This window comes from Eutrigla gurnardus, assembly GCF_963514095.1.
Source record: "Eutrigla gurnardus genome assembly, chromosome: 18".
NCBI lineage: Eukaryota > Metazoa > Chordata > Actinopteri > Perciformes > Triglidae > Eutrigla > Eutrigla gurnardus.
Window position 1 is genome coordinate 10,505,568 of NC_139929.1, and position 13,322 is coordinate 10,518,889.

Here is a 13,322-nt window from a genome sequence, read left to right on the forward strand (position 1 = left end):
ATCGTTTATCAGTACACTTAAAAAAAGCGTTAAGTCATCCGTTTATCTCCACCAGAGTAGAAACACGCGCCATGCCACACTTACCTTCCAAGAAAAAGAGGACCGAAACTGCGCACGCGTGGCCAACTTTACTGCAGCATCCGTAGATGGACAAGGGAGGGGGCGTTTATGTGTTCCGGTAGCAGCCTGGCAGAAAGGGTTGCCAGGTCTGAGGCAGTCAAACATGGCAACGCAGGGTTCCATGGCAGGCAACAGGCATCTTTTACAGTCCCCCCCAAAAACTGGGGCACCCTCTCCCACCACCATTACAATGTATTACATGTAAACTGTTGTACAAGTACATCAAATACAAGTATTTCAATTATATGAGTGAAAGTAGCTATTCCATGCAGCACAATATACGAAAATAGTAGAAAATGAAACAGTGGTGGAAGAAATAGTTGTAGGAATACCAAAGTGTAGAGTTACTTAGATCAGTCATGTATTCAAAATATAACATCAAAAAAAGTAAGCAGGTTTGGAAGAAATACTCTTTAAGTTAAGTAGAAATAGCAATACCATACTGTCTTTACAATACAAATATGTTATTTAGAATAACATAACTTTATGATCATGTAGATTTCTTACATCCTTTTATTGTAGGTATATTTGTGTGGATAAATAGTGAAACAGTATTTTCTACAGTGTTCTACAATAATATTTTGAGTGATCATCACTTAAGATTTGTACATTTTTATGGTATTTTTGGGAGGTTCCTGGCAGCATTATGTTTTGTTAAAACAAAATGAGATGTCCAACTTAAAGATGAGTTTGTACTGATGCTGTGTGGGTTAAGGACCCTTTAAAGGTGTTAAACAAAGAAAGAAACAAAAAGAAATGCAGACCAAGTTTTGGGAAATTTGGTGATCTCTTAACTTTACATTAGCTCCATCACCAGGTTTAAATTTGTCCAATTTTTCAGTTCATACCTGCAGAATGATATGATATTCCCATCAGCCTCCATTTAACTTTATCTATATTCTTTAATAGCCAATGTAAGCATGTGTATATCACTGTGAGCATGTTGATCTACCATTTAGCTCAAAGCAATGCCAGCATAAATCAGTCTTGCTACACTTAGAAAGAACAAGTTCATTTCACTTTCCATTTTTAAGTTGTAACAACTTCACAAAATTATAAATAAAATTAACAAGTAGATTTAAATTAAACATAATTTAAGACCAATGTTGTGTTGACATTATTGATCACTTGCACTAAAGGAGAACAAGTGTTTCATCCTACACACCTGTCAACAACACTTTATAATCCATAAGGTGATCCAGATGCAGCGTAAAGAAAGAGAGCAGAGCAGGTTGTGTTGCTGTACAAGGAGAGGACATTTATTGTAGAATTTCCAACATCACAGATGTGTGTCACCAGATTGAGGTTGTCTTTTTACTGATTCCAGTGATTCAGACGAGGTGAAAACATACACGCACATGCATGTCACACACCTGTGCACACGCCTGCTGCTCACCTACACACTCACACACACTCACAGGCTGACAGCCGTACATACGTTCACAGTCTTGATACGTACAAAAATTGAAATACAAATAATACCACAATAAAAACGTATATTTTTAAGAAATTCTTATAGCTATGTTCTCTATTCTGTAGAAAGACAACTAAGCTTTAATAAGTGATTTTTTTTTTGTCTTTCTCTAAAATGATCAGTAAGATATAATCATAACGAAAGTTCTTACAGTATATATATATCTTTTTTTTTTAATCTATGGTCTCTCACTCTAACCCTGCCTCCTGACCTTTATTCACAGGGTGCTGATTAATGCTAACATCCTGCACATGTAAAAGGCTTCAAGCGGCATTGCTTGCACCTATCACAGATCAAGATCGATGAAGAAGAAAAGAAATATCAAGTAAAAGGCGAACCCCCTTTCCTCTCTCGCAGCCTGATCACAATCCCACAAACATCAGCGTTTACAGAGACAATCGTCAAATCCCAAAAATATAAAATGTTGTCCAAAGTGATGCCGAGCACGTCCTGCTCCGGGTGTCAACAAAAATGCCTAAAATATAAATTTAATAGTATAATTATCCAGTGTACAATCTTGACTACTCTGACCGTTACTCGTGATATTAAAAAAGTCCAGAAGCTAAGTTCTTTACAGCTCAGTTTTGTGAGAAAAAAGCTTCAGGGCTCATATAGAAAGTTTGACTCTCAGCGTGCAGCTTCGACAGTCAGACCAGTCTGTGTATTGCCTTAAAACTTACAATTCATAACAAGTGACGACAGGTAAAACATGTATGTCACCATGCAAAATGCACTACTAAATAAATAGCAATGAACTACGGAGAAAAAGCGTTGGAGTGTTAACCCAAACCAAATTACAAAGTCTTCGCTCAGCTCTGTGCAAAAAAAAAAAAAAAACCTTCTACAGAACGGACAGATTAACAGAGGTATGGCAAAAAAAAGTGAGACTGTTATTTTTTTTTTTATCTTCAGTGTTCTCACCTGCTTTTGCAAAGTCAGTCCTTAACATTGAAGTGAGTATTTACACAGGTGCAGCCACACTGAACAGCAGGGACAGAAAGAGGTGGAGAGAAACAAACAAAGGGCAGAAACTTCCAAAAGTTGGCAACTACTCTATGCCAGGTTCTTCTTCTGAGAGAAGATGTTAAGATTTTTTTTGTTATTGTGTTGCTGTTGCAGCAATAATACAATATCTACAACCTTCCTCCCCCTACCAGAAACACACAAGGACAAAGTGGCCGCAGTAGCTGAAAGCAACTGCGAAGTATCCTCAATAACCACTATAAAATGCTTTTGTGTGGTATTTTTCTCTCCTAAAGGGGAAGATGCTTTCAGCAGCAAAATGAGTGTTCACACTGTGAGCAACACCATCAAGTCCATTCACTTCCTACAGACAGAGAGCAATGATCAGGGAAATAACATGCATGTCAGTCGCATTTTAAAGTTTCTGTATTTTTGCTGGATGATGAACACACCTGACAGCACTAACAAGACAACATTAAGTTTCTGCTACAAGATGTTTGTCTAAAAAAAGGGCGATTCAGACAATAGAAAAGACGTGTGTCCACATTGGGTTGTTTTGTCTCTGTTCATAATTAAATGCATGAACATGAAACAATGAAATCTCTTTGTAAGGTTTGAGATGAGTCCAATGAAGGCTTGATCACAATCTGTGTCTGACTGTGCGATATCCGCTTTGAGGCATGTTAGATTGTCTGATGATGGATGTTGAATGCTCTCGAATTGGACTGAAAAACAAACACGATGCAGGCAGAGACACTTCCATGATCCATCTTGGGTCTTTAAAACCACGGCCACAGCGCTGACACTTCAATTGGCAATTTTGCAAACTGACCTTGAGTTCATGTTTTCAGCCATAGCATTGAACTGTACACTCTCTCTATTTGTTCCAAAAGGGCTCTTCTTGAAGGACTAAGGATCCACCAAGAGCTATTTGCTTCTGAAGAAGCAGTTTATGAAGAAAGGGTTTTTCAAGGGTTCTTTATAAGACGAAGATCCCTTTTCATTTTGGAAGAAAGTGTTCTTTGAAGGATTGTTGAAAGGATGGGTGTGAAAAGATGAGACCCTAATATAAAAAGGTTCTCTGTAGAACCAACTAGGTGGGTTCTAGATCAAACCCCTAGGTGGGTTCTAGATCAAACACTTGGAATGTAAAAGGGTTCTCAGTAGAACCCCTTAGGTGGGGTCTAGATAAAAACCCCTGCATGGGTTCTTGATGAAAACCTTGGAATATAAAAAGGGTTCTTGATGAAACGCCAAGGTGGGTTCTAGGTGAAACTACTGGAATATAAAAGGGTTCTCAGTAAAACCCCTGGATGGCTGTTTGATGAAACCATTGGAATAAAAAATGCTTCTTGGTAGAACCCAGTGGGTGGGTTCTTGATGGAATCCTTGGAATACAAAAGGATTCTTGGTAGAACCCAGTAGGTTGGTTGTAGATAAAACCCCTGGGTGGGGTTTTAAATGAAACCCATTGAATATAAAAGGGTTCTTGATAGAAAGTTCTCCATGGGCTGTTGTTAGAAGGCGGATATGTTTTGGACAGACTACTCAGATAGGTTTCTGTGTAGAACCATTACACAATAGAAGGGTTCTTTGTAGAAACCAGGACCTTTTCTTTTGCTTGTGTATTCTGTGTCATTTCATGCCATACTTTGGTTTGTTCGTGGGCCGTAGTGTTCCAGAAGTCACGTTGATGGTGGTGAATGCAACAGTGAGACCATCGTCTGGATTCACCACCGAAGATTTCACCACGTTTCTCTCACGTTGCTTCTCAAAAATAATCTGAAATCACAGACTGCAAAGGAGACTTGATTTGACGTCTCGACAACATCTGGCCAGCAGCTGCTTTTTAGGGGCCGACGTTTTCCAAAAGCTCATTCTTGCTCGTCTACAGTAAGTCTCAGAGTGTATTTATTTATTTAGCACTTAAAAGTTTTGTTTTCAAAAAGCATTTTTTGGGGGAGAGAAAAACATGGCTTACATAGAGGCTAAATTGGTGGGAAAAACTTTAGCTGACTTGGGCTGCATTCACACCAAATCAGGCATTTTAGCGATAAACCCAGGGTGACCACCTCATGTGGTGTTGATGCAGTGTGGATGACTTTGGTTCAGCCTGAAGTGACTTTTATTTTGAGACACCTCAGTTCAACAATTTTTCTATTCTATCCTATTGATGCTACGTTAATAAGCAGTAATGTTTCCTCACTATAACACAGCACAGTAGAGGATGATTCGCCATAATAAACGCAGTCCGCACGCCTGCATCAGCACCAACGAGCAGAGTCAAACGACGCATGGTACTCGCAGTGTGAACACCCTGTAAGGAATCATGAATGTGCTACACAGAGAACTTCTCCACAGCCCCGTCTAAAGTCAAATGGGGAAGTCAAAAGGCTACTCGGCATGATGTCACTGTCCTTTAAAGTCTGGATCAAAACCCTCGTGAGCGACCATCAGCCCAATCGAACAGTCCACAGGGAAGGCGAAGGCGTCGGACACCATCCACGGGGCCTGTGGCGCCCCTTACAGTTGGATCTGTACGGGGGAGGGAGGGGAATACTCCTGTGGTTCAACTCGCCCTCCAGCTGCTCAACCGTCAAGTCGTTGCTTTCCCCGACAACAAACATTGTACACGCACACACACAAACACACACACAGTCCTCTTGTCATCCCTCTCTCCTGATGTCGGGCGATGTTCAGAATGAAGAAGAGGAGGGTTGTGGGTCGGTGGAGAAAGGTTACCAGTTCATCATGGAGCTTCTGTTGAGGGTCATGAAGAAGACTTGACTGCTGCCTCCAGAACGCACAGAGGCGAAGAAAACCTGCAGGAAGGAGACACATGGAGAGGACAGCGTTAGCCTGGACACCTGTCTCTGGTGGCTGACAGGTACATTTTGATATTTCAGTTGGACCACTGGTTTTATTTAAAACACCTACAGTGGCCAGTATCCACTTCTGAAACGGTGGATATGATGCAGTAAAAACCAATCTAAACAATGTTCAAAAATTGCCATCTAAAAAAATTGAATGAAATGGAATTTAAAGATTTATATTTCTAATAAAAACTGCATTTTTAAGGTTAAACACCACAGAAGATATAGTTACTTGGTGCTAATATTTGTGTCTGAACAGACTGTTTCCAGACTAGTTGCCAGGAAAAAATGTTGACATTGTAGGTCAGCTGAACGTTGGTATAATAATAATGAGTATAACTAGCAAGAACCATGTTATATTGCGTAATAACGGTTGTTGCATCGTTGTTATGCTTGTTACATCATGTTATGTAAGAAAGTCCGCTAGTGTTATTTAATTACACTAATTATGTTGTTAAATTACATTATTACTTATTAGGGTGGACGTTTTCCAAAAGCTCATTCTTGCTACAGTAAGTCTCAGTGAGTGTTTCTGGAAGCGTGCATTTCTTTGGTACAGAAACATCATTTCACCTATCTGTGGTTTGCAGAGACGTACAATGCCAATTTTTTTTTCTGGGTTGTATTGCATCTGCAAGAAGGACTCTGGTTGCATCTCTTCATCTGGATGCATTTTCTTTAAGAATAACTCCTTCAATAATTGTGTAACTGAATGACAGAAGGATAGTATAATATAATCTAAATTAAAAACTTAACTTAACTTTTCACTGGCAGGGAAATCCCTGTTTTAAGGAAGGTGACACTCACCTTGTCGTTCCTCTCGGACAGGAACTTCAGTCGCTGAGCTCGCTTGTGCATGAAAACTCCGTCGAGGTGTCCCGTCTCCACGGAGCGGATCTCAATGGCCTTCTCTCCCCAGCCCATGATCTGGTTGGAGTGGATGTAGGCTGCAAGGACCGGAGAGGGTACACACACGCACGCACACACACGCACACACACACGCACACACACACACACACACACACACAGAGGGGGATTGGACAGGAGAAGACTCAGCACCAGTCTCACACCCAAGCCAGTCACACACTGAGGCGTCCTCCGCCTCAACTCCGGGAGGAGATTATTGCAGCAGTTTCTGACTGATTAGAACGATCGACCTCGGAGCTCTTCGTGTGGCGTCTCGACCAACAGATAACGCAGGATGCTTGCCGGGCTTCCGTTGATGTAGTCAGCATTTGATCTAAATGAGCCCCATGGTTTGAACTTTGCATGTGAGCCGTACATTAAGTTGGGTGCGTGTGGCACGCAATGGAAATAAGTGTGACGTTTAATAACTGTGGTTTCCCTCTTATCGGCAAACGTTGAGCCAATTAGATTAGAAACTCGTGGTGTTTGTGACAACACCTAACCGAGCCACGACTACAGAGTGAGATACCAAACCAGCGGAGACCACCTTCCAGAAATGAATTCCAGTGGAAGATTTTGGGTTTCAGAGTTGGTCCAACGGAGATGGAGCAGCAGCTCATCATCAAAGCGTCTGCGCAGGATAAAACGCTACGACGAAGCAGGTTTTGTCTGGGGGTGAGGGTCGGGGTAGGGGGGGGGGGGGGGCGAGGCCGGGCTTGGCTGTGAGAAAACTCTGGTCTGACAGTAAAACACAGACAAACATGTTAACAGGAAATGATGTCCACACACAGAACACACAACCGCCAGTGCCTCGCCAGACGCCGTCGGTCACACATACATGTTTAATCAATCAGGAGATCGTACACTGACATCTGAGAGTCAAGGGAGCGAAGGCTGGATGGAAAAACACAGAGGCTTTGATCGACTCGGATCATAAGATCCGAGATCCATCCTTGATGTGCTCGAGTTTCCTCTTTGTGTGGTTTGACTGGTTGTACTTATAAATAATAGATGAATTTAGATGCACTGCACTCCAACTTCCTGATCAACTTCGACCCAGTCTCACAAATATATTGTCAATTATTTTGGAGCTCATGCAATCGAGGATGAATTTAAGATTCATTTTTGAAATATTTCAGTAAACAAGAGGACAGAACACAGCAGACAAACAACACACAAGCATTCCCCCCAACACATACAAAAGTTATACTGGATATAAACAAGAAGAGTGTGTGCTTGTGCCGTACAGGGTGGAGGTAATGCTCTGTGGGACGTGTTGTTGTCGGCTCATGCAGTAGATGGATGTTCAACACTTGACATTAAAGAGATACACTCGGTTTTTGGGTTAATTCACCTGTAAAGTGATGAGAACATTTGATGCCTAAAACTCTCCACGTCCCCAATACATCATCACACTGCAGTTGCTCCATGACAACACTATTTTTCTCCAAAGATTGCTAAAATTTAAATTGTTATCCTTCACTGAAGCTTATCACTCACACAGTACCTTTTGTTCTGCAGCTTCAGTTTCTGTCAAAACAGGCTGCATAAGTTGTTCCTACAGCTGATTATTATACACAAATGAATAAATGACTTCAAGCTGTAATATATTGTGAATATTAGTTTAGAAATAGAGTTTATCTTTCAGAGAAAATTGACATGTTCTTCATATTTCTTAGACTGAAATATCTCAACTGCTAGATTTTTATCCATCACACAGGCAGGCTTATTCAATGACGTATTAAAGTGTTACCATGAAGCAACGGAGCAATCAGTTTCACTCGGATGATTTTGGCTCTGTTCGTATGTTTTCATCACGTTACCAAATAAAGTTGAACAGTCTGTTCAACCTCCCAAAAACCTGTGGTATTCCTTTTGAGCAGGTCATGAAACAGGTGAGGCTACAGTCTGGGCTTCTTGTTTGAAGGTGGAACTAAAAGCAAAAAGGCAGGAGGAGAGAGAAGAGTGTTGCTTTGAACGGAGGAGGAGATACTAGTGAGGGTGAAAGATGATCTGCTGAGACCGCTTATAGAGGTCAGAGGTCAGGGGTTCAGGGAGAAGCGAGCTGATTGGTTGACGTACCGACGGAGGTGGGCATCTCGCCCCACTGCAGCACCACGTCTTTGGTGATGCGTCCGTAGGTGTTGACGTAGACGCCCTCGTCCTCGTAGCACAGCAGCATCTCCATGCCGTCCGTCTTGGGCAGCACCACGATGGCGTGCGGGGTCACCTGACCCTGAATCTGCCGGGGCGACACACGGGAGGGGGTTGGAGGGGGGGTGGGGGCAGGGGATTAGGAGCTGACGTGAGCCTACAGGTCTGGACCCTCCCGTCCCCACCCTGAGAGAGAAGAAACTGCTGCAACAATAGAGTCTCCCGCTCCCCAGCCACGCAATCGCCATGGAAACAGACATGAGCACAGCGTGATTCATGACTGCCAAAAGCAATGTGAGGCGGTTGCTGTGGTTACCGTCTCCTTCCACCGTCCATCTCTTACTGTAACCAGACCAGGGTTAGAAGAGGACGCTGATTCACCCACTACTCACTCACTCACTCACTCATTCAATCACTCACTCACTCCCTCCCTTATCCACTCGTTTATTTATTGACTCACTCATTCACTCACTCATTAAGCCAGCCATCCCTTCATTCAACCATTCTCCTATCTATTCACTGAGTCACAAGTTCACTCCATCGTTAGTTTTCTCAGTCACACATTCATTGTTTCATCTTTTCTCTCATTCGCTCTCACTCTTCAGTTACAAAGTTGATCTTACAATCACTCAATTTAAACATGCAATCAAATGCAAGTAATAACTTCTGATGATTTTAAACATAGCAGGACATCATTTAGACAAACACACACACACACACAGACACACACTCCCACATATACACATAGACTAACATGTGAGGGGACGTAGATGTCGTAGGGGTTTCCAGAGTCCACGTCGATGACATGGAAGCCAACGCTGGAGCCGTAGATGACCTTTAACCTCTGTCCCTCCTCCACAGTCAAGTCAACCAGCTGGGGGCGATGCTGCAGCTCAGTGAACGACTGAGGAGACAGAAAGAGCATGTCATTAAACCCCTGGCATACAATCAACAAAAGAACATTTATTTAAATTGACGTATGTTTTAAAAAAGTGAATCACCAGTAGCCCAGCATATCAGATTTAATATTCAAACATATACAGTCAAATCTACAGGGTTGACATTAAAATCGAACAGCTAAAACCAAAACTAAAAGTACATTTTTCTTAAAACAAGCATAAAAATCTGCCACTGTAGTTATTTAGATATATTTAACCTGTTTTCAATTCAAATCAACTTCTTTCAAGAATTCTAAAAAAAAAATCAAGTATCACTTTTGTCGATTTAAATTAATCATCTGCTTGTTGGTTTATTGGTTGACTTGATTTAATTGCATGTTTTCAAGCCAATGTTTTTTCGTTGCAAGTCCCCTTTTGTAAAAGAAATGCTGCATCTCAGTGAGTCTATGTCCTGGATGAATAAATGAAAAATGAACATCCTGCTGCCTCTGCCTTGTTAGCTCACATGTTCTCAAAGGGTCTTATATCCACTCAGGTGCATCCTGACAAATCTTACCTTGAAGGCCATAAACTTGTGATAAGGTTTAGGCGCCCAGGCGTAGATCTCCACCGCGTTCTTGAGAGCAATCACCAAAAATTTAATCCTCTCGTACTTCACTGCAGGAGGAAGGCAGAGCAGCAAACAAATGGGTATTATGTTTAAAGTGCAGTTAAAATGAAGAAATAAAAATATGTATGTACATATGTTTATTTCTTTGTAAACTTTACATTCAGTAACAGATAATCAGAGTTCATTCATAGTCACCCAACTAATGAAATACTTCAGAGGGAAAATCAACCTTAACCCCCCAAAAATGCTTAACCTCAAATTTCCTCGCTAATTGAATTTTTTTTGTCCTACTAATGTGTGTGTGAACAGGTTTGTGTGTGTTTTCATACCGACTTTGTAGTGAACGCAGCCCTCCAGCTCCCCAACAGTGACCCAGCCCTGTTTCTTTTCCACTTCAGGGTCGTTGTGCAGTATCCTGTTCCTCAGCCAGGACAGGTAGTAAACACGCAGCTTGTTCTTCTTCCCTGGTAAGAGAAAGAAAATAACTATTCAGAGAAAACAATAGTTTCTTTGCTTGTAAATGTGCTCAGATTTTACATTTCAGGCCACGGTATGCAGGTTTTTAAACAATGCTGTCGAAGTATTCACATGATTTATTAAAGTAAAAGTACTAAAACCACAAACAAAAATGTGCCACTACAACTAAAAGCCCTGCATCCAGAGCCTTTGTAAAAGTATATAAATGTACTTAAAATACTTACAGTAAAAGTATTGATGGTAAATGTTCCAAGTCAGTATTTAAATATTATATATGATGTTTCTGAATGAATATTATTGCTGCATTAATGTGTATGTTGCATGTTTTAACTAGTTAAATCTACAGCAGTGCATCATTTTCTATAAGATCATCATATGTCCTGTGAGAACCTCGTATCTTGAAGAAGATAAAAAGCCCTGTTTTCCTTTGTGACCATGTATTCTCCAGCTGATTCCTAGAGGCTTTTTGAAGAGTTTACTTGGTCGAAGAAGTAGTTAATCACAAATATTCAACATCAACACATCTGAAGATACGTGGGATTCACTGGACAGGAAGTGGACAAAAACCATAATCTGAAAAGTAACTAAAGCTGTCAAATTAAGTGGAGTAAAAAGTACTCATAAAGTACCATAAATAAAGTAATTGAGTGAAACCCGGAGGCAGACCCACCTGAGATGGTGACCAGGACGTTGAGTCCCTCCAGGACGTCCATCTGTTGGAAGCGCCGTCGATTGATCAGGTTGTAAACTTTGCCTTGACCGCTTCGATCCAGCAACATGAGGCCGTTCTCCGTCCCCACCAGCAGGTTCACTCCTGCACAAACACACACACACACACGACTGGTGTTTTCCGCCTGCATCGGTGTAATCATTTAGTTTCTGTTGTTAAGGTTTGTAACCGTCTCACCCCAGAGAGCCGCGCAGAGAATCTCGGAGTTGAAGCGTTTCTTGTATTTGCGGATCTCTGGCGTGTCGCTGTGCGGTCGGATGTTGGTCGGGTTGACGTTGACCACCGAGATCTTGCGGGCCTCGTTGAGCCTCGCCTGCTCCTGCTCGTGTTTCAGCAGCTCATCGGAAAACAGCGCTGCAACACAACATGACACACGGTCAAATTATCTAGTAAATTAGTAAATGAGACTTAATGCTACTGCTTGTTGTGTGGGAGCCGATGTGTTAACCGATGTATCAATAGTTCCTCTGTTGTCGGACCCCATTTACTATAATTTATCAAGACTTTTCTCTCTTTCTTTTTGATTCTTGAGAGAAAAATAAAGTTTTCTTCAAGAATTCAAGGTAACATATGGCAAGTATACATTTAATCATATTTTGATACTATTTTTTGTTTGTGACACCTTAATATGTAACAATGTCTTGTTTCTTTAACTACAATGTGTTGAGTCTACGTGAAAGGTGTTTTTAATTGAATTTCCTTCTTATGCAAATATTCAAGAATTAACTAGAGGCACTAATGTGCTGTTTTGTTCAGCATATTTTTCTTTGTAGAAAATGGGCTACAACTACATGACGATGACAATACAATGTTGAACACTGTGAGGAAACGCACCTGAGGCGGAGATGTTGTCATCGTCGTCGTCGGTCGGGGAGGTCCCGTACACCCTCGGATCTACGAACGGTGTGAAGGAAGACTTGGAGCCGCTGCTGCTTCCCATCGCGTACTGCAGATCACACAAACACAGATTACAGTCAGCCACATGTTTTGTCAGACGGTTTGTTATTTTTTGGGAGAACCGAATGAATCAGGTAACCATTGAAATAAAGGAAACACGGCGTGTTCAGTGAAAACTATTTGCTTCAACAACGTGTCACAGCGATGAAAACCCTTTTTTGACCTCATCATGCGTTTCACTTTACTCTCAGTGTTCCTTTTATTTTGTCAGCTACCTGCATCATGTGATCAGAGAGGAGGAAACTTTCTGGATCAGAGGCTGGAAAACCGAGGGAGGGAGAGGAGCAAAACAGGGGGATAAAACAAGCAGAGCGAGGGAGGGAAAAACTCCAGTTTGTTCCATCTGTGGGGGAAAACACTGGAGCCAAAGTGGGGCGGACGGAAATAGAACAGCGCAGGAAATTAAAGGTGCCACATGTTGCCATTTTTAATTTTCATGCTAAGAGTCTCATTTCCTAGAAACCCTGTTGCTCTGTTACGCACAAAAGCTGAGTAAGGCAGCAAAATGACCAGTCAGCAATTTGAAGGTATTACTTTGTGAAAAGGTTAACTGAGATGAGTCATTATATTTGATGCTTTGTTTCATCAAAGTGTTTATTCACATTTCTTTGGGCAGCCACCAGATTTGCCACCAAGTAATGTCTTAAAAGTTGTATAGGGAATTGAAATGTTTGCTTAGATAGTTCAGTCCTATTATTGGGAAAAAATATTTCTATAGTTGACGTTGGTAAATTCAATGCTGTCTTCAATTTAAATCAAAAGAATTATAACAATATAAGTGTGTCATATAAATACACACTGTTGTAACAGTATTATATATGTAAATATCATCACTTTTAATTACAAATCCAAGCACACTGTATAAACTGTCAAATCCACCTTCCTCGTGTAGGAAAAGCAACCTGTTATATTAATCATATTGTATTTATTCCAGCGGACATTGCCGTTGTTTTTTATATGCATATACTTAACATATTTGTACACAGCAGTTAAATGACATTGTTCAGCTTGTTTTTAGCTTAGATTCCTCGTGTGCGTACATTTACTTTACCATTAAATCTAATTCTAAAATCATCTCTAGTGATCCGTTTAAATCAGCACTTACATTTTGGAAATTAATGATTATTTATTGATGTCTATATATGACATGTTGCACATT

The 13,322-nt window shown here is 41.1% G+C and overlaps 1 protein-coding gene across 13 annotated transcripts in view; it reads right to left on the minus strand.

Annotated features, from left to right (window-relative positions):
- Positions 1 to 1,352: 1,352 nt before the first annotated feature.
- The window catches only part of tnikb (TRAF2 and NCK interacting kinase b), a 46,248-nt gene continuing 34,278 nt past the window's right edge, over positions 1,353 to 13,322 (minus strand). For 12 of the 13 annotated variants that reach the window (XM_084034139.1, XM_084034138.1, XM_084034132.1 and 9 more), the window contains 9 exons: positions 12,041 to 12,152; positions 11,384 to 11,560; positions 11,147 to 11,290; positions 10,329 to 10,463; positions 9,946 to 10,046; positions 9,245 to 9,394; positions 8,419 to 8,578; positions 6,238 to 6,377; positions 1,353 to 5,379 (listed from right to left, as the gene is read on the minus strand). In XM_084034139.1, the coding sequence (XP_083890265.1) occupies positions 5,296 to 5,379; positions 6,238 to 6,377; positions 8,419 to 8,578; positions 9,245 to 9,394; positions 9,946 to 10,046; positions 10,329 to 10,463; positions 11,147 to 11,290; positions 11,384 to 11,560; positions 12,041 to 12,152 (1,203 nt within the window). In that variant the 3' untranslated portion in view covers positions 1,353 to 5,295. The remainder of the gene's footprint in view (positions 5,380 to 6,237; positions 6,378 to 8,418; positions 8,579 to 9,244; positions 9,395 to 9,945; positions 10,047 to 10,328; positions 10,464 to 11,146; positions 11,291 to 11,383; positions 11,561 to 12,040; positions 12,153 to 13,322) is intronic. The other variant, XM_084034136.1, reaches the window with a different exon arrangement.